General features: G+C 42.7%; 1 protein-coding gene across 1 annotated transcript; it reads right to left on the minus strand.

The window, feature by feature from the left end:
• Positions 1-3,781: 3,781 nt before the first annotated feature.
• On the minus strand, positions 3,782-21,442 carry NAGA (alpha-N-acetylgalactosaminidase). The gene is made up of 8 exons (XM_069983720.1): positions 21,339-21,442; positions 16,895-17,065; positions 11,336-11,510; positions 10,246-10,423; positions 9,030-9,124; positions 8,776-8,937; positions 8,224-8,421; positions 3,782-5,660 (listed from the first exon to the last, which is right to left on the minus strand). Exons 2-8 carry the CDS (start codon positions 17,047-17,049, stop codon positions 5,382-5,384), a joined length of 1,242 nt encoding a protein of 413 aa, XP_069839821.1. The 5' UTR covers positions 17,050-17,065; positions 21,339-21,442; the 3' UTR covers positions 3,782-5,381.
• Positions 21,443-22,215: the final 773 nt, after the last annotated feature.

Below are 22,215 nucleotides of genomic sequence, written 5' to 3' on the forward strand. Positions count from 1 at the left end.
TGGGGGCCAGTGTACTGGTTGGAGACCACGTTGTCGAATAGGCCCTTCCCTCCGTACGCAATGTCTCGAGCAAACTCGAGGTCTGGCCTAGGGCGAAAAAAATATATATATGTTGACCAATGGGATACACTGCATACGAAAGAAGTCCCGCCGCTCATGTTTTTTGTAAATCCAAATTCATAAAAAAAAAAAAAAAATAATAAAGAAAGCTTTGAAAAATTTTAATTTATAATTGTATTTATCACATGTGAACATTTATAATATTCATAGATTGCGTACGAATTTAAAAGGAAAAATACGCCCACCAATAGCACAGAGAATGGGGAAAAAATGACTCGCCCCATAATGTGTTGTTCGTCATTCCGTGGAATCACACTGAAGTGAATGATCATAGAGGTCAGGACGACCGGAGGAACGACTAGAATTAAAGACCATTGTACCGTTGGATTGTGTGAATGATCTCAAGACGCTCGCAAAGCGGTCTTTTGAGATTGTTTATCGCTAACAATTATCCAAATGATAATCGTCCTGTGGAATAGGGCCCTTAGGGATCAGGCTGTTCGGAAGGGCAGAGTTGTATTAATAATAATGACAACTACTGCAGCAGAGCTGTATTAGTGATCATGAATATGCAAAAGAAGAGCCCGTGGAGCCTCATTTAAGAGTCTCGAAACACAGGACTAGCCAGATATCCCTCCGGGAAGGACCCAGCCAAAGGATAGCTCCTGTAGGGAAAACACCGAAACCACCATATAAAGTGGCCCTATCAGTCAATGTAATGACAAGGGAAAAAACAAGGCCAGGTATCCATCCACGTACAGCTGTTTCAGGGTGTTGCCCCTCATCAGTGTGGAGCAGGATTCTGGCTAGGTGGGAGCAATGCCTAGTAGAGTCATGAGAGAAACAGATCACTGATCTCAGGGAGACCAGCCAAACGATAACACTGCCAGCTGCCGGTTAAAGCGCTCAATGCAGTGAAATCCTAAGTGCATTGCTCCCTGGGAAACACGAATATGCAAAAGAAGAGCCCGTGGAGCCTCATTTAAAGCGACTCTGTACCCACAATCTGTCCCCCCTCCAAACCACTTGTACCTTCGGATAGCTGCTTTTAATCCAAGATCTGTCCTGGGGTCCGTTCGGCAGGTGATGCAGTTATTGTCTTAAACAATAACTTTTAAAATTAAAGCCCTGTGCCCAACGGCCGTGGCCTAGAGTGTCTGTGCCCTAACTTTGCACCACCCCTCCGTCCCTCCTCCCCACCCTCTTCACCATTTTTCCTATTCCTCTCCAGTGAAAACTACACAGGTGCCTTAACGATTCAGCCCATGTGCTGTGCTGACACAGCTGATGAAAAGGAGACAATCTGCCTGGAGCATTCCTAATGATGAGGAGGGCGGGGAGGAGGGACAGAGAGGTTGTGCCATCCAAATGCATACACAATCTAGACCATGGCCGTTGGGCACAGGGCTGCAAGTTTAAAAGTTGTTTTTAAGGACAATAACTGCATCACCTGCCGAATGGACCACAGGACAGATCTTGGATTAAAAGCAGCTATCTGAAGGTACAAGTGGTTTGGGGGGGTCAGATTGTGGGTACAGAGTCGCTTTAAAGAGTAACTTGGATTAAGAGCGTTTTGCAGGAAGAGCTCACAGTTTTTCAAAATTGTAACTTGGATTAAGAGCATTGCTTTGGTTTAAGAGCTCCCTGTACTGAGTGGGACGGGGAGAGGGGGAGGGGCATGGTCTGCACAGGGTGGTCTACAGCACTGTACTCTGACCCAGGAAGTCTCCCTCACCTTCCAAATCATAGCAGATACACTCCAGGCTGGGGCTTACATCAGGGAAGGGGACTGTGGAGGTAATCTCTTCATAGCTGTAACCCCTCTCTCCCCGGACAGAGTGTTTTGCTATACTGTGCCCACATCTGCCCTGCTCATTCCTTCATGCTCCCGGCAGTCTCTGTCAGTCCTTGAGTTTCCCATCCTCTCCATTCCTGCTATAATGTGTCTGCACTTACCCTCAGCCATTCACACTGCCCTATACAGAAGTTTCTGTCACTGTCCTCCTTCACAGCTCTGTGATTCTCACTTCCTGATTGCTCCATGCTGAAAACACACCCCTTCCCCATTGCTGTCATGTGACCACACAGACCTCTGACAGCAGCCCTGCTTCTCTATTCTAGTCTGTTGTACTACACTACTGCATTATGGGGATCTGCAGTTCCAACCTCTATCTACAAACTGCTGCTGTTTCTTCAGGTTTATGCACTAATGCTACATTATACTCCAAATGCTGATGGCTATACTGTACAGCGGCTGTTTCTCATTGTTTGTTTCATCTGTTCTACATGTTATTCAGAATTTTAAAAAATCATTATTTTTGGGGTGTGGAACCAATTATCTTATGGGAAAATTTGCTTTGGTTTAAGTGTGATTTGGATTACAAGCATGGTCCAGGAACAAATTATGCTCGTAATCCAAGGCACCACTCTATATATTTATGTTTTGTATGTATTTTTGTATAGAGCCATGATTAACGATCAGCAGGTTCGAAACGCATCACCATTTTAAAGTGTGAGAATACAGCATTAAAGGGGTTGTCCGGCGATAAAAAATTATTCACAGAATAACACACATTACAAAGTTATACAACTTTGTAATGTATGTTATGTCTGTGAATGGCCCCCTTCCCCGTGTCCCACCACCCCCACCCGTGTACCCGGAAGTGTGGTGCGCTATACATTACCTGTCACGTGCCGACCACGGTCTCCGATCCTCAGCAGTGACGTCTTCTTCGGGAGGCCGGCGGATCTTCCCGAGTGCCGGCCGCCCTCTGCAACGCCATCCGAAGCTCAGCCGCGATTGGCTGAGCATAACTGTGCTCAGCCAATCGCGGCTGAGCGGCTGATGACGCGGCCACGTCATCAGCTGCTCAGCCGCGATTGGCTGAGCACAGTTATGCTCAGCCAATCGCGGCTGAGCTTCGGAAGACGCTGCAGAGGGTGGCCGGCACTCGAGAAGATCCGCCGGCCTCCCGAAGAAGACGTCACTGCTGAGGATCGGAGACCGTGGACGACACGAGATGCGGTGAGTATAATGCACCACACTTCCGGGTCTAGCGTAGGTGGGGGGAAACACGGGGAAGGGGGCCATTCACAGACATAACATACATTACAAAGTTGTATAACTTTGTAATGTGTGTTATTCTGTGAATAATTTTTTATCGCCGGACAACCCCTTTAAGAACAAGAGCTGGAGGTCTTTTTCTGTTATATCATGACCCCAGTGTCCAGGGGGACCTCTTACATGCTCTAATATTGGCATATAAGCCATGAGACGTGAAAATGGATTCAGGAGAGTGCTGACTTCAATTTGTGAACTATAAGTTATATTTGATAACTACGTATAGAAATATATCATCTGCGTGTAGGAGGGATATATTGCGCATGGATTGTTCCAATGCTCCAGTCATGCCGCCTTCTGATTTGACTGAATGTGACTGTTATATTATACTAACTGAGAAATTAATTGTGCCCAGGACCACACTCAAAAACCTGACTCAAAGATGAGACAGGAAAGAATGTAAGAGTCAGTGCTTATAGACTTTCTCTTTTGTAATATGTTCTTTAAAAAAACAGAAAAGAATGTAAGGAGTCTGTTGCCCACTGGAAGGCATTCTACATATCCTCATGTGATCCTCATGATTGTCATGTATTTGTTCTCCCATAACCACTACAATTCAGCAGTTTCTGATACCGGACAAACATACATTCCATACAAGGCTCACATTAATTTATTTTAATTTGATTTTGCCACCTAGTCATGGCAGGTTCAGTGCAGTTCACAAAATCTTATGGCTGATTGAAAAAAAAAAAAGTACCCGTTCCTCAACACATGAGCCAAAACAAAGCAGCAAAAAAGACGGCAGCTTTCTTTACATGACAGAAACCGACACATATTACACACAGCATATACAGATATACAGTATGGGCACAGTACATTACATCTGCATGTTAACAGAAGTTCTGCAAATTGTGGAAGACAATCCATGAGAAAACTGCTTTAGTAAACCTTAAGGGTGCGTTCACACCTACAGGATCCGCAGCAGATCTGCAGCAGATTTGATGCTGTGTTTAGTTATTTAAATGAAATCTGCTGCGGATCCGCAGCAGAAAATCAGCTGCGGTTACGGTAAGTGTGAACGTACCCTAAGTGTAGAAACAATTAATGAAGATTGGTCCTGAAGATTGGCAAAAGCAGACAATTCACTAGATTACATATCGATGGCTGTAAAACAAGTTTGCACGTGGTAGCTGCATCATGGGACAATATCCCAAGGCTATGTGCCCATACAGTATTTTGGCTCTTTTTTATATCCCAAAAGGTCAATTTAAAATCTCAGAAGTCATCCTAAAAATGTCCTTTTCTATCACCAATTTTATGGTAAAGTGTCTGGCAGTTAAAATTTACTTCAATTTTACTTCCATTATCATTGTAGATAGAAAAGTCCCAATGACTTCTTTTGGACTATCCACAAGTCTTTTTCCCACTTTTTGTTATGGGTTAAAAAAAAAAAAACAACACTTGGGGGAACATTTATTAAAGATGTGCCCTTGGTGTACGCCACGGAAAAGGTGCAGCTTTTTTTCAACTGGGGTATTTATTATAGTTTAAGCCATGGCAGAAATGTACACCCTCTCCGTAACAGGTGTTTCTGTGCCCATGATGTGGTAGGGGCAGGTCCCACTGAAATTATTAAGAGGCAGGGAAATGGGGGCAGGCCTTGCAAGTACGCCAGTCTTAATAAAATGGCCTTGTTGGTTTGTAATTGTTATAATAGAATTTGCTTTATAAAAAACATAAAATAGAAAAACAGCAAAACAAATACAAAAAAGTTTGAAAATATTTCTAAGTAAAAACGTTTGGGCAGATGATTTTTTTTTTTTTAAGCTCAAAATGAGTTTCAAAGTACTGTGTGTGCACATAAGCTAAGGATTTCCATTCTAGAACTGGCGAGCCATATCCCACGTGGAGACTTACATGGGTGTAAGTGAAATTCTGTGATGCCAGGGCATTCTCTTCCCGTTATTAAGCGTATAGGCAGGACATGATTATTGTCTTGAGTTAATTCATTGAATAAGGATATTTATTAAGATCTGACGGGACATGTAAACAGTAAAAGATGCTGCTTTTATTCCATTTTTACAAAAATGATGCACTGGCTAGTATTTGATTCAGGAAGCTCTGTATAACTTTTTTTTTCTTTCAGTGATTTCAAGTATAGAAAAAGGCACAAAGGTTTCAGGGATAAAACAGTGTAATGTTGTGTGTAACTGGCATCACTTTCATACATACTGAACTGATGCTGCAGTCAAATTTGGCATCAAAAAAAGTGATGGCGCATAGCAGCTGGACGAACGAACAACATGACCACACCGGTGGGGTTGATGCTCAGGTCGAATGCTGCTGCTGGTTTAACAGTTCCCAAATATTCTTTTTCAAAAACATCATAAAGTTTATAGCCAAAACTGCTCTTGGTTATATTCAGTTGGGCCAGACTTGTAGTGAGGCGTCTTGGAAGACCATCTGTTCCTTTATTCAGCACAGCCACAGCATACTGTTCTGCCGTCAGCTCTCTCACCCACACCTCCAAAGGGCCAACCTGCAAAAACAAATACATAGTAAGAGTCCACAAGATGATATATCTACTATCAAATAATAGGCCATCACAATAAGCCATTGCATATGGCAATCACATTCATAATCCTAGAAAAATGAATGTGCTATATTTTTGAAAAACTGTCACTACATTGTTTTGTGCCAGAGCTAGATGTGAATTAAAAAGGAATGGGAAATATAAAGGGAGGTTGTGTACCGCTGCTTCCTACTGGATCCACTTCTGGCCTTGGCTCAAAAACTGCAGTTGCAGTTTTCCAAAAAACTGCTGTGTGTCAAACTAGCCTCAAAGTCTGTTTAGAGTCATATATTGCCTGCCTTAAGTGTATAAGTTTTGACTGAGGGGTCGACCAAAAGGTGTCTACTTACACTTTACTGAATGAAAGTGGAAGGAGATCAGTTGTTACATATAGAAAAATATGGTCATGTTTCTTTTTGTAGAACAAATTCTCAGTTGGCCTCAAACAAAAAAATATGAACTTTTTAAGATACAGTATTTTCCGGCATATAAGACGACCCCCAACTTTTTCAGTTAAAATACAGAGTGTTTGGGATATACTCACCGTATAAGACTGCCCCTCTTCCAACGCACACCAAATAAAAATTATTAAAAAGATATCAGACAGCAGCGACATCTGAGAGGCAGAGAAGGAGGAACAATAATACTGGTAGGATACAAGGATGGGCGTAAGAGGTGTGTTTTTCTGAGCACATCGCCACTCTACCGTATCTCTTTTTTCCATACCCTCAACGCCTGCATCTTTCTCTACCTTCATACAGTTGTCACAGCAGATTCCAGTGCAGTTCTGAAGTTTTTCAGCACCGGCCCTATAAGATGACCCCTGACATTTGAGAAGATTTTCCTGGGTTTAAAAGTATTCTTATATGCAGGAAAAATACTGTACTCCTGATACTCTATGCTAATTTGGAACAAATAAACCCGTGAAAAGGTATGTGATTGGCTGCTGCAGTCACATGATGGATAACACACCATTACGCAGGTCCATAAAGACTGCACAGGTGGAGAATAAGGGAGAATTGGAAAGGTACACAAATTAAGAAACTAAGGTGGAGAGTTATCAAACTGGTGTAAAGTAGAATTGTCTTAGTTTCCCCTAGCAACCAATCAGATTCCACCTTTCATTCCTCACAGATTCATTGAAAAATGAAAGGTGGAATATGATTGGTTGCTAGAGGCAACTAAGACAATTCTACTTTAAGGCTGCGTTCACACTACGTATATTTCAGTCAGTATATGTATATTTCAGTCAGTATTGCAACCAAAACCAGGAGTGGATTAAAAACACAAAGGCTCTGTTCACACAATGGTGAAATTGAGTGGATGGCCGCCATTTAATGGCAAATATTTGCTGTTATTTTAGAACAATGGCTGTTATATTGAAATAATGGCAGTTATTTACCGTTATATGGCGGCCATCCACTCAATTTCAACATTGTGTGAACAGATCCTTTCTGTGTTTTTAATCCACTTCTGGTTTTGGTTGCAATACTGACTGAAATATACGTAGTGTGAACGCAGCCTAAGGCTATGTTCACACTACGTATATTTCAGTCAGTATATGTATATTTCAGTCAGTATATTTCAGTCAGTATTGCAACCAAAACCAGGAGTGGATTAAAAACACAGAAAGGATCTGTTCACACAATGTTGAAATTGAGTGGATGGCCGCCGTATAACAGTAAATAACGGCCATTATTTCAATATAACAGCCGTTGTTTTAAAATAACAGCAAATATTTGCCATTAAATGGCGGCCATCCACTCAATTTCAACATTGTGCGAACAGATCCTTTCTGTGTTTTTAATCCACTCCTGGTTTTGGTTGCAATACTGACTGAAATATACTGACTGAAATATACGTAGTGTGAACGCAGCCTTAGGGTACAAACACACTGGGCGTATCTGCAGCGGATTTCTTGCTGCGAATTTGCAGCGATATCCGCTGCGGATCCCTGCCCTGTACACTCTATGGGCAGACAAACTCGCAGCGGGATGGACAGCCTGCTGCACGTATGTCAGCAGCCCACCCAGTTAACCCCCCACCACCAGAGAGTACATCACCTTCTCCACGCTCCGGCTTGCTTCGGAGGTTCCTGGCACGTCGCACACGGCCAATCAGTGCACTGCCCCGCCGCACCGCACTGATTGGCTGAGCGGGACGTGAAGACACCGGGCGGGGCGGGGATGTCCATCCCGCTGCGAGTTTGTCTGCTCATAGAGTGTACAGGGCAGGGATCCGCAGCGGATCTCGCTGCGAATACGCTGTGAGAAATCTGCAGCGGATACGCCCAGTGTGTTTGTACCCTAAACCAGTTTGATAAATCTCCCCCTAAAGATTTTCAAGTTTAGGCCATTTTAGAGGGTTTTCACTTCACTACACTTTTCCAATAATGTTTTGAAGTGCAGATATTTTTTAAAAAGCAGAAAGTCAGGTGTGACCAGTAACATAGAAATGGCAGAAACACTTGTCAGTGCTGCACGCACACATTATACAATGACAATAACCTATGGCTTATTCTTACACAAACCTTTCCAATGAGTTTCCCTGGTTTTCCAAGAGGATCCTGATTAATATATATCATAAGGCGATTTTGCAGGAGGTCCCTTGCATCTTCAGAGATGGTCCTCAAGTCATTGGACATGATAAGTGGGGCTGCCAGAATTGCCCAAATGGCCAGCTGGGATTTAGATTGTTCATAGCTCAGTCCAAAGTCCCCAACGATCAGCTGCCATGGAAAGTGCAAAAATTATAAGAATTGTAGCATATCCTACTATCCTAATTGTAACATCCTAGTTAGTGGAAGGCTAGCATACAACCATGAAAATACACTATGAGCATTGTATTGGGAATTATCAGCATATAAATCTATGATACATTGTCGGAACCACAGCTAAATAGTCACACCTACGTCTGTGTTCAACAATGTCAAAACTCTATCAAGAGGCCATTTTCAGACTATAGTAATTTATTAGTAGTGTGTGGTCAGGCAGCACGTTTGTAAAGACCCTGAACAGTATGAATGCAGACATGTCCCTATAAAAGTAGTGTGGCAAGTGAAGTTTATTCCTCTTCTTCTCACCATATCTGGATCATTCCATCTCCCTGGGCCTGCGGCTGGTTGCAGCACGTTCTGGTTCACAGCGTACCATTCTATGATGCTGAGCACACTGTCCCACGAGTCCTGGACATCATCAAAATTTCTCCACATGTTACAGATCTCACCCAAGAATGTGTAGTTAACCTGTTAAAATGAAACCAGAAGACTTTAACCATATGGTAAAATAACTGAGAATAAAAGATAAACCATGGCAGAAAGGTGCATGTTAGGCTGACCTTTGGTGGGAGACCCCCTTCATATGCCGGCCAGCTGCAGGAATATAGGATTGGCCTCCCAGTTGCATTTAAAGCTTCACTCATTTTGGGATATCCTAGAATAAAAATACACAAAATTATAGAATTGAGTCTGTGAGGAACAGCACATCCACAGTGTTTAATATTACATTTAGTTGTGGTCTTTGTCTAACAGACACCAGAATACCAAAAGGTGACAACCATTAACGGCAACCATTAACAGGCATATACAATATGTATTGTTAGCCCCAGTTAAGGTAGCAATCAAGGCAGAACAGACCTAGTGAAGGCCCCTTGGTCGGCCATCTTACTACTCCTACTACATCCTGCCTTCCATTAAAACATGCCAAAATACAATACAGCAATGATAAATGAGATTTATTTTTTTAAGTATCATAAAAACAACAGACAGACTAAAATAAAAAAAAACTACTGATAATAAAATATAGCAAATAAGTTAAGTAAAATAGTACTCATATTACATCATATTCCTATAAAGTCTGTCAAATAAAATATACTGCAAAACATTACGGCTATGTTCACACAACATACTTTTTATGAAAAGAACGTCCGTTCTTTTCATAATGCAATGATTTGCATGGAGGTTGATGCTAAAAACAGCCGTCCTTTCAAACAATGTACCGTTGTTTGCTACAACTGTCGAAATAACAATCATGTCAATTATTTCCGACCGTTGTCCATAGACTTGAATGCAATTTTCATTTAAAACAATAATAATAAGCCAAATAACGGCTGTTGTGTATACGTTGTTTGAACGTAGCTAAATACTGTAGTGTATTGTACAAGCAATTGCTTGTTCAACTCCCTAGAGGGACTAAAAGATACAGAAAAGTATTACTGTGTTTAGATAAATGATGTTTTTTGGTCACCTCACCCCCAAAAAATAAAAAGGCAATTAAAATCTACCTGATGCAACCAATAAAAATCCTGCAAAAACTAGACCTGCAGACAGAAAATGTAACCCAGCAATTCCTTACTTACTGGGTTACATTTGACTCTCCGCACATTCCCATAGGCTCCATTCCAATCCGCCTGACCATAGAATGGAGCCTATGGGAGCGCCAGAACTTTAATCGGGAGGGGGGGGGGGATAAAATGATGATAGCCTCTGTACAGCACTACACAATGGGCTGACACTCTACAAGCAAATACATAAAGCTGGTAAGTAAAAACAAACCTATGGCTTTTTCTGTGGAGTTTGAGTAGCAGCCGTCAAATTTTAACATGTCAACTTCCCATGATGCAAAGGTATCAGCATCAATCTTGATAGTGTCCAAAGTTGTCCCAGGATAGCCACCACAAGTATAATTCCCCATATCAGAATATATACCCAGTTTCAGACCTCTCGCATGAACCTAAAATAAAAGATTTTTTACCATAAGAGAATAGTCAGCTTTATTCATTCATTCATTAAACCTGTTTAGTGAAGAAAACACAGATCTTAAAAATTGGTCAGTGTATTGTCTATAGATAGCAGCCCCCCCCCCCCAATAGTCTATGAGAGCTACATGCTCCAAGAGTCATATGGAACAGGCCGTCTTTAGAGACAACTGCTTTACAATGTATTTAATGAATGTAGAAAGTGGGCGACACTACAGGTAAAGGAGTATACGGTGCGTCATATAGCAGGTGTCATAAGCAACTGGAGGAGACATTCATATACTATTGTTGGATCACTTTAAAATGGGCAGCTGCTTTCCTTGAATATCCCTGGACACCCACTTAGCACACAAATTTCAGTGATGCAGAGTACAAGCTGCATCATTTGCACTAAGAGAAATTATTAAGCTACTCACCATTATATAGCCTGTATTTTGCAGGCTCTCTCTCTATTTGCCAGCTCCTGAGCGGGTGAAGACTAGCTGCTACAATGTCTCCCATACACAGCACACCAAGACAATAGGAGATCCTGCTCCCTACCTCCATCTCACACACAGAATCCCGTGTCACATGCCATACAGTGGCAATAGCTAAGAAGACCACTTAATGCAGGGAGATCTGGCTTAACATAAAGGTCCCATCCCCAAAAACTTTTCCATAACAGCACCGAGGACATTAAAAAAGTTCCCGGTCAGGTTGCATGGCTAGAACAATGGTGTGATTATACTCATCTTCAAATGCAATGTTTCAGTTTACAACAAACCCTTTCTCTACATAGAATGATCCATTCCAGGTATTTTAGATACATTTCATGAAATAGTTCCAAGAAATGGTCATGTTTCATATGAATATAACATTTCATATTGTGTACAGTATATGTTACTCACATAGTCTGAAAGGGCCTTAATACCACTTGGAAACCTGTCTGGATCCGGCTGGAGTTGTCCATTGGAATCCCTCTTCTTCAGGGCCCAGCAATCATCAATGCTGATATAAACGTAACCAAGCTCCCTCCATCCGCTGTCTACCATTTTATCTGCTATCTGCTTAATCAAATATTCACTAGAAAATATGACAAAGAAAATTATAAACAAAAGTCCTGGCATTATACCTTTAGATGATGAGCAAATACTGGATGGTTTGTTATTTTATAGTATTGTCTCTTTATGAACTTAATCAATGTACATGTGTAATCTAAACTGCCCCTATAAGGGTGTATGGATGTATTGTGGGGCCCCCTGCTGGTAATCAAAAAATGGCGGGCCACTGGAGGAAGTGTTTATTGGTTACACTTAGCAGATATTGGTTAAATAAACTTCATAGAAGGCAAAATGGGGATGCCACTGTCTGCCTCTCTATTTACTGGATACCGGTGTCTGACCTCCGGATCAATATCTCAGTGAAGCTCAGTCCAAGAAAACAGCATGTAAGTACAAACAATAGGAGTGTAGACGACACTCACCATGGCATATTCAAAGCAATCCGGCTTTTTTATGGACAAGTGGTAGCTGGGTGGAGGAGACTGGTAACTGTATTCATGGCTCAGTGGCGCTTTGACAAACTCTCAAGGGTTCGTCAAAGCGCCACAGAGCCGCGAAACTGCATTTACCCATCTCCTCTCCCCTGCTACCTCGAATGCCTAATGAAGCCGGATTACTTTGAATATGCCATGGTGAGTGCCATCTACACTTCTCCTTTTGATTATTTAAATAAAGTCCATTAACTTTTATGGTTTATAAGTAGAGATGAGCGAACCGGGTTCGAGTCGATCCAAACCCGAACGTTCGGTATTTGATTAGCTGGGGCTGCTGAACTTGGATAAAGCTCTAAGGTTGTCTGGAAAACATAGATACAGCCAATGACTATATCCATGATTTCCACATAGACTTAGGGCTTTATCTAAGTTAAGCAGCCACCGCTAATCAAATGCTGAACGATCGGGTTCGGATCGACTCGAGCATGCTCCAGGTTCGCTCATCTCTATTTATAAGCTTTCCTTCTTTGCCATCTTATGCCATCTAGTGGTTATTTTACAGTACTACTTTTTGAAGACTCATTTTTTTCATTATCTATATAAAGATCTACAAAGCAATATATATGTACACACACAAAACAAAATCACGTAATACATACATTTACTGTGAATAAGGGGAAAACTAGGGCCATGTGCCAACACTTTCTGGGAAATGTAAAAAGCAGCCACGTGAAATGAGATTGAAGCACTCAGCTTGGCTCTTCTCAGGACTCAAAACTTTTGAAATGTCAGTGATGAGTGACAGTGCCCATTTCCTTCAATTCTTAATTCCTCTCATGCTTTATTTATTAAGGCAAAAGTAACTAGGCTGTAATGAACATTTTAGCATTTAGTATAACTGCGTAACTATGCAATAGACAAAAATGATTACACTGACAGATTTATGTACAGACTTCTGGGGATTTCATAATAATGCTCACCACTTCTTTTTATGTTTTTCTAATGTAAACATAAAAATATATATTTCCCTAATCTGTGGTTACAGAATCAGCATATAGAGAAGTGAAGCTGGAAAATTTAATTTGTTATTAGGACAGTGATGAACCTGACTTGGGGTTCATGTGTGCATCCTTTTGCAGAGAAAATACTGTAGTTAACATCTTAAAAAGATTAACTAGTCTTCTTCTCACAATATATTTCACTGTGGCAATCCTTGTGAAAAGGTGGACTTGGCCTTTAAGGAGAACAAGGTTATTATAAAAAAAAAATAAGTTATTCACACTTCCAATCTGGATTAATGCCCTCTCAGCTATAGATTTACAACCACCCCCATCCCCAGTTCTCTGCTACATGTAACCCTTTCCATGCTTCCAGCACCTTGCAAACCAAAGCATCAGTAACCCCTTCTCCCTCCCCTTACTGTGTAAACCATCAGTGCACTTCCACTAGGGAACGGGAACGGCCGAGTGTCTTTGCTAAGGAAAAAAACAACACTTTTTAAAATAAAGTCTTATTACAAAGTACTACAACTTTACTAAAGCAATGTATTAGCAAAAAAAAAAATTGTGTCAGTCTCCGCATTACCACTTTAATATTTTCATATCCCAGTTAAGAGAGTAGATTTTCACTACAATTTATGCCAATCTCTGGTTAGTAAAGGTGGCAGGCCTGGATGACCACTCCACCCTGCATAGCCCCAAACATATTTTGGGGCAAGTCTGGCATAAAAATGCTGAAAATACACAAACTGACACTAAATAGTTACTGGGCAACCTGCCAATGTCTGTTCTCTCCTTCTCCAAAAGATTGAGAAGAGAGCCCAAAATGAGGAACCGCTACTGTCACCTTCCACTTTATCTGAATTCTGTGGAACTGAGATGATGTGTTTACACAGAGAGATTTATCTGACAGATTTTCGAAGCCAAAGCCAGGAATGGATCTGAAAAGGGGAGAATTCTCAGTCTTTCCGTTATGACCTGTTCTCTGTGTAAATACATCATCTGGTATTGTAAGATAGGAACAATTCAAGAGGTAAAAGGAATTAAAACTCTCAGACCCTATTCATCTATATAGAAGAGTTCATTGTGGTGGTTGTGAATATCCGCCATAGTTACAAAGTGGAAAATGTAAGGCTAGGTTCACACTGCGTTTTTGCAATCCGTTTTTTTCATCAGTTTTTTTCAAAAAACGGATGGAAAAAAACTGATGCATTCGTGTGCATCCGTTTTGATTAGTTTTTCCATTGACTTCCATTGTAAAAAGAAGGGATCAAAACGGATCCGTTTTTTTTGACGGACACAAAAACGTAGCTTACACTACTTTTGTGTCCGGTAAAAAAAACCGGATCTGTTTTGATCCGTTTTTTTTTATAATGGAAGTCAATGGAAAAACAGATGCACACAGTTGAATCAGTTTTTTGCAAAAAAACGGATGAAAAAAAGGATTGCAAAAACATAGTGTGAACCCAGCCTAAGCCTGGCCATATACCTAATACACATATGTGGCAGTGGTTCCTTCTCTAACATCTGGGTCAGTAGGCAACAGTGAGAAAATCAGAAAAGATGTTAAACAGCTATGTAATAAACTGCAGATGATCCTTGAGGGTTAAATCCTAACAGATGTACATGTCAACCCCATGAAACCAAAGATATTGTGCTAGACCTGGTACAGCCCCTTTACACCCATTATTACTGTCGTATAATTTTCCATCAATGTACACCTATAGGGAACCTATTAGTAAGTTCATTGTTTCCCAAGTGTGGATAACAGGATTAAGGGTCCTATTCCACGGGCCGAGGAGGGCCCGATCAACGATGTAAACGAGTGTCGATCTGCTAGATCGCCGCTCGTTTACTGGGCCTATTCCACGGCCCGATGATCGTTGAGCGAGGGCTGCAAGGACATCGTTACCGATGTCCTTGCAGCATCATACATTACCTGTCAGGTCTTCTCGGCGCTGTCTTCATCCCCGGGTCCCGCGCGCTCTATCTTCAGAATGGCCGGTCAGCTGAACGGCCAAACTCAGGCAATCACAGGCCGCGGCGGTCCCGGCCTGTGATTGGCTGAGCACTCAGTCAGCTGACCGGCCATTCTGAAGATAGAGCGCGCAGGACCCTGGGATGAAGACAGCGCGGAGATTCCATGTGTTTGGCATGTTCTGAGGGTTTGAGTTTTTCCGTTGGCAATATCAGCCATATGATTCATATTGTTTCCAAACTCGGTACCAGTTATTTATAAGAAGTTTTGCACATTGCACTTTAAGGTATATGGATTTAACCATCTGGAATCCCATTATTTATGTAATCTTTTATTTTCCCCTTTTTGTGTAAACTAATGCGATTTTGCTATGTATTTGTATATGATCCACTGCACCGATTTTGCTATGTATTTGTATATGATCCACTGCACCCTGTTTTTAAGTGTCTCATGTGTATATGTAGTTTTTATGGGATAGGTTTGGGATTTATGTACGAATAAAGGATTTAGATTTTTGGTCATATCTATTGGTATGTGATTTCTTTATTTAATTATTTAAGGGTTGTTTGTTTTGGTAGCACGGAGAAGAAGCCTGGACAGGTAATGTATGATGCTGCAGCCTGTCAAATCGTCCGTCGCCCGCTGCGCACCGCTATTCAACAGTAGTGATGCGCGGTGGGGGAACGATGATTTTAGGTCTGGCCCTAAATGAACAATCAGCCGATGACACGATCATCGGCTGATCGTTCTCTCTATTTCACCAAAAGATAATCGGCCGAATCGGGCTAAATAGGGCCGATCCGGCCGATTATCGTTACTGTGGAATAGGGCCCTAAGTGACTGGTACCTTAAAGAAAGAGACCAAAGCCGAGGCAGGCAGAAGCTGGGCCACCTATTGGACACGTTGCCCCCAGCTTGGAATTTAAAGGGTACCTAAACGTTTATCATGTCATAGTGACATGTCAGAAGTTGTGATCGGTGGGGGTAAAGCTGGTGAGACCCAAGCAGTTATGGACATTCTCATAGAGATACATAGACACCGTCATGGCACCTGTACTCTGCATGCTCAGTTTTCTAGGTAAAGCCGAAAAGAAACAAAGGGACAAAGCCATCAATCAAGTGATCGTAATAGTGATTGATGGGGGTCTCAACAGCTGGACCATCACTCACAACTTTTTGTTGTGACATGTCAGAGGTTGAATAATTTAGATAATCTTAAAAGGAGAAGTCCAGCGCATTATGAAATCCAGCAGCAGACAGGTGCAGGGGGGAAATTGAGTATGGACTTGGGACCACCGCCAGAAGGCATTTTCCCCCCAGCTGTGTCACAACTTGGGCGAAAATGCCTGTCCCGACTGATGGACTGGCCACTCAGCTAATCAGTGACTGGAGCAGCGTCCCGCCCCAATCACTAACTGGCTAAGCTGCCAGTTCATCAGCCAGTGAGTGACATCTCAGCGCTGGAGATCCTGGAGCCTGGTGGGGGCCCAAGGCCAGTCCCACCGCTCGCCACGTCACGAGGAGAGGTAAGTCCGTATTTGTAATCAATTCCACCCCCTGCCCCTGCCAGCTTCGTGATTTTAGAAATCAAAGGACTTCTTCTTTAAATCTAACCGTGGTACAGTGTAAATTATACTGTGATTTTTTTAAGCATAGTTCACTACAACCGGGCATTGTCAGTAAATCAAGCTGCCTCCAATTAGGGTAGTAAGACCGTGCAGACTCCCTTTGAAAGTACTTGTCATCAGGAAAAACTTTTGACATGATGCAGAGACATGAATATCTCTTTGAATGTTCAGACCTCCAACTATTTCTAAAGCTCCATAGATATATATTGGATCTTGTCTCATACAGTGAGATGGAGATCACAGCAAGCAAGGGATGCGCATAACTGCGTGGTACTCTCTCTGACCCTTCAAAACATTTGACAAGTCTCTGATAACAGGGACACCAATAGCTGCAATAAAGAAAGTATCATACAATTTATCAGACTTACCCTATGCAATTCTCAGGGTCTGTTTTACAATCGATGTTGCACCTATAGCGCTCCCAAGTCATCCAGCCCATGGGCGGCGTCCTGACCAATCCATTGTCCAGTGACGAGCAGAGCGTTGTCAGAGCAAGGACTATGCCCACAGACACCAAGTGCATTTTGTTCCCTTGAACCCTTTAAAATGGGAAAAAACTAAAAATTACTGTACATGCAAGAACAAAAGTGTCATGTCATACTGTGTTGCTTGCAGTATCTTATGCAGGATACAGATAACAATTTATTACTGCAAGATCATTTATGTGGCTTGGCATCTTTTCAGGCAGCAGGCAGAGGCTGGCCTGTGACATTACCAGGCTACTATGCTGCATGGGAAAGATTGTGTTGATGTTTGCTGTGGAGTACTAGGACGGCCTAAGGGTAGAGGAAGGAAAAATTAGCATTGTATGACAGTACTGAGATTTTACAAATGCCCACAGGTTGATTTAGCACGGATGTGCGGTGGAATCAGCAGGCAGATATGCGGCAGAAGGAAGAGCTGACCAGATGGAACAATCCCATAGGGGTGCTTTTACATATGGTGATACTGACTGAGACTGCGGCATGAGATGTGCATTCACTTTTAGGGTGCCTTCACACACACCGGATCTGCAGCAGATCTGTATCAGATTTGGTGGTGCAGATTTGATGCGGTGTTCAGCTATTAGGAAGTAATCTGCTGCGGATCCGCAGCAGAAAATTTGCTGCAATACAGTGTGTGTGGAGCTACCCTAAATTATTAGTGGCCACAGCTTCCCTGATAACTGAAGGAGGCACCTGGACTGGCAACTGCTCAAAACACCAAGTCTAGGTGCGGCCTGCCATTAAAGGGGTTATCCAGTGTGGGGGCACTTTTTGGGGGGGATCAGGGAGGAGGTGGCTGAAATAAAAGACGTCCACTCACCTCCCCGTTTCCAGCGGCGGGTCACTCATCGCGGTGCTCCGGTCCCCGGCCGCTTCCTGGTGTCTGACGCCGCACGAGACGCTACGTCTCAGGGACACTCAGCCACTCAGTGAAGGAGGCGGGATCCGTTTGAAGTCCGCTCGGATCCCGCCTCCTTCACTGAGTGGCTGAGCGGCCCGGAGATGTAGCGTCTCGGGCGGCGTCAGACACCAGGAAGCGGCCGGGAACCGGGGACGGAGCGCCGCAATGAGTGACCCGCCGCTGGAACCGGTCCCCCCCCAGAAAGTGCCCCCATGCTGGAGCACCCCTTTAAGGAACACACCCCACAGCCATGGCCGTCAAGTGCCCTGTAAGTAAAGCACCACTTGTGCATCATGTACCTTAATAAAGCACCTGGCCTCCCACAATACCACCAGCCATCTTTTCTTACAGAAATGCATTTACCTTAGCAAAAGGTCAGTATGAAGAAAACTTGATTTACAGGTTTGTCACTAAGAATTGGGAAAATCACCATCAGTTACTAGTAACACTGCTAGTCATAAGATGAGCTGTCACATGTTCTAGTCTGGGTCCGGCATGGTCACATGATAACTTAGCCATATCCTGCTGTGGGACAAGGTGTGGAGTGTGGAAACTTAAGATCTTTAAGGGGTTATCCAGCACTCCAGAATTTTTTAACATGTTGCTGCCATATTAGTAAAAATAACACACATGTTATGCTCACCTCTCCGCGCTCCCCGGTATCCTGATGCGGTTGCCGGTGTCCCCCGCTGTCTGTGGCCGTTACTTCTGAGATGAGCATGTCTTGGGAGTAGCAACCCGCTTAGACAATCACTGACTGAGACAGGACAGCACAGCGGCCAATGTCTGGCGGAACAGGATGTCACTCCCGAGATGGGCTTGTCTCAAAAATGACGCATGCACTGGATACACTGAAAAAAGCCTGCAGATGGGTGGTCCGGTCCTCTTATGACAAGAGCGAGGTACTGAACTCCTGGAAGTGCCGTTGACTGCATTGCTATACACTTACAATGCAACCTATGTTACTTCTGTTTTTGTTCTATGCAGTTGTGTGCCATATCAAGACACTAATATTACCAGAGTATAAGACTGGGTTCACACTAGTATAATATGGCCCCCATTACAGGCACAAGTGCTGGTCTGATTATCTGAACTAATAGCAGTCAGTTGGGGACATCAGTCCCACGGTTTGGTCAGGATTTGGGGCCATAATACAGATGCAAAAAAAAAAAAAGGTGTCTGTATTACACTGAACTCAGCCTTAGGGTAGCTTCACACGTACCGGATCCGCAGCGGATTTCACACAGCGAGTTCACAGCGAAATCTGCTGCAGATCCTGGTAGTGTAAAGTTGAATGTGTGACATACGGCAGTGGAATTTTCATTCCGTTGCCAGTATGTGACCCGGCCCCCTTCACCCCGTCGCCCTGGCCCGGAGCATGCATCACCTGCTCGGCGCTGCGGCTGTGTATGAGGCTCCCGGCTCCCCTCACGGCAGCACTGATATGGAGCCGCGGCGCCGAGCAGATAATGTACGCTCCGGGCCGGAGGCTGCAGGGAGTTAAAGGGGCCGTTTTACATATCCGCTGTAGAATGAAGATTCCATTGCAGATATGTAACCCCATAGACCTTCACACTACATGGATCCGCAGCAAACTCGCAGCATGAAATCCACTGCGGATCCGGTACGTGTGAAGCTACCCTCAAAGGGGTTGTCTACGTGTGAAGCTACCATCAAAGGGTTGTTTACGTGTGAAGCTACCCTCAAAGGGGTTGTCTACGTGTGAAGATAACCTCAAAGGGGTTGTCTACGTGTGAAGCTACCCTCAAAGGGGTTGTCTTGAAGAGCAGCTAGTGTTGTAATCGGCTGTTATTGCTAGGGAAGGCATCAGACATACTGCATATGAACTGCTCGGCTGGAGAAGCTTTCTGTTTTGGCTCATAAATGGGGGTCCTGGGCAAATTTTTATATGCACCAACAGGTCATACCGATATCAGATATCAGAGAACTCATTTAAAGGGATACTCCAACAAAAATATTTTTCTTTTAAATCAACTGGTTTCAGAATGTTATATAGATTTGTAATTTACTTCTATTTAAAGGGAACCTGTCACCCCCCCCCACACCCAGTGCGGAACCCACTCAACACCCTGATAAAGCGCCCCATAATTATCGACTTCTGCCGGTCCCACTTCAGATGACAGTCCACAGAGAAATCGCTACAGGAGGAGGTAAGTATGGGGGCTCTTTTGAGAGGTTGGGTGGGTTGCGGTCCAGGTAAGGGGGTAACAGGTTCTCTTTAAAAAAATCAAGTCTTCCCATACTTATCAGCTACTGTATGTCTTGCAGGAAGTGGTGTACTCTTTTCAGTCTGAGTGTTCTCTGCTGCCACCTCTGTTCATGACAGGAACTGTGAAATGGGGATTTTTTTACTGCTCTGGACAATTCCTGACATGGACAGAGGTGGCAGCAGAGAGTACTGTGTCAGACTGAAAAGAAAGCATCACTTCCTGCAGAACATACAGCAGCCAATAGGTATGGGAAGACTTGAGATTTTTATATATTTTTTTTTATAACCTATATAACTTTTTGAAATTAGATGATTTGAAAATAATTTTTCCATTTACATCTTTAACTAATGAACTAAGCTGCAGATTGCATTGGGCCAATTCCCAGACTGTTGGAAAAAAAATGAAAATTATAGGGCTGCATATTGTCAAGATGTTTTACACTGCTTGTATTAGGTGGCGCTCACCCTTGCCAGTTTATGGTCAAAGCCATATTACAATCTACATGAATATCATGAACATCAATCTAATAAACAAGTTCAGACAACCCAGGATGACGCTGAAGCTGTGCAGTGCACTCCCAGAGATGTCAAAAGTAAGCAGAGAATATTCACTTGGCACACCGTATAGCTGGAATACATGCATATACCTTCTCTAGGGGATCCTGAAAGAACTTATACTAAGCTGTTATTATACTGAGAGATGTATGTAAACATATAGGCAAACAGTCACATACAGTGTCTGGGGCTCTTCTCATGTGTACACAGGGTATATATCCTGACCATGATGTGCAGGATAGCCAGGAAAGTAGGTAGCCTGCATTGTGCAAGTAGATAGGTTTATGAATATGCTGCTATAGATAATATATACATTAAGGTGTGCAATGACAGTCCAAAGCACTACAGAGAAAAAAATTATATATATATATATATATATATATATATACACACACACTATGGTCACATAAGCTTTGCTTACATATATAGACACAGAACTGCTCATAAAGACCATGGACTGTATATACTAGTGTATCCTATAAATAAATAATAATAATAATAATAAATAAATCCTGCATGAAATGTCAGGTTTTATTACATAACAATCATACTAATAAAAGTCAGGACATAACAGAATGCACAGAATACAAAATGCAAAGCAAACAAGCCTGAATAAGCAGAGATGTGACAGCAAGACCAACCTGTGTCCCCTGCAGCTCCTGCCAGTCCCTGGGATGCCACAATCTGGAACATTTGCAGGAAGCAGGAACTCCAGGCAGAGATCACAAGACTACTGAGCACTTCCTAGTTCCACAAGCTATTGTGTCTGCAGCTTCCCTCCACGCTGTCAGTCATTACCGCCATCTACTGCTCAGTGTGTGCAATTACACCCAGGGACCTATACAGTGACAATCAGGCAGAAATGCTGGATATTTACATACTTGCTAGTTTTTATACATCTTTCTGGTGTTTTAGTGTGCTTCTTTTTTTAGTACATGCACTTTTAGGGGTATTTATTTCTGTAGCATATTCCATTTTAAGTAATTTAATCTAATAAGACTATCACTAAATCTATAGTTTAGATCATATAAACATTTTTTAGGGTGCCTTCACACGTACCGTATCGCTGCTTTTTAACGCTGCGTTTTTATCACTGCGTTTTTTACATGCGCGTTTTGATTTTCACATGATTTTCAAAGCTGGCATGTAAAAATCGCACCAAAAACACAGTGATAAAAACGCAGCGTTAAAAACGCAGCAATACGGTACGTGTGAAGGCACCCTTAAGGTGCTGTAGTTTTGATAAAATAACTGTTTATTACCATGGATCACCTACCAGTGATTGACAGCAATCTGATAATACTGTGCATTGACGTGCGCTGTCAGTCATTGGTGGGTGGGCAATTCCCCCAACGAATACCTTGGAGAGACAATGTGAGACACAGTGTGAAAAGAGCCTAGGCAGAGAAGAATCTTAACACCCCCCACATCTCTGGATCAGATTCCCTAAAGGGGTACTCCGGAGAAAAATCACCTAGTATCAGAAAGGAACTGACAGGAACTGTCCAGAGCAGTAGC

This window comes from Dendropsophus ebraccatus, chromosome 9 (genome assembly GCF_027789765.1).
Source record: "Dendropsophus ebraccatus isolate aDenEbr1 chromosome 9, aDenEbr1.pat, whole genome shotgun sequence".
Classification (NCBI taxonomy): Eukaryota; Metazoa; Chordata; class Amphibia; order Anura; family Hylidae; genus Dendropsophus; species Dendropsophus ebraccatus.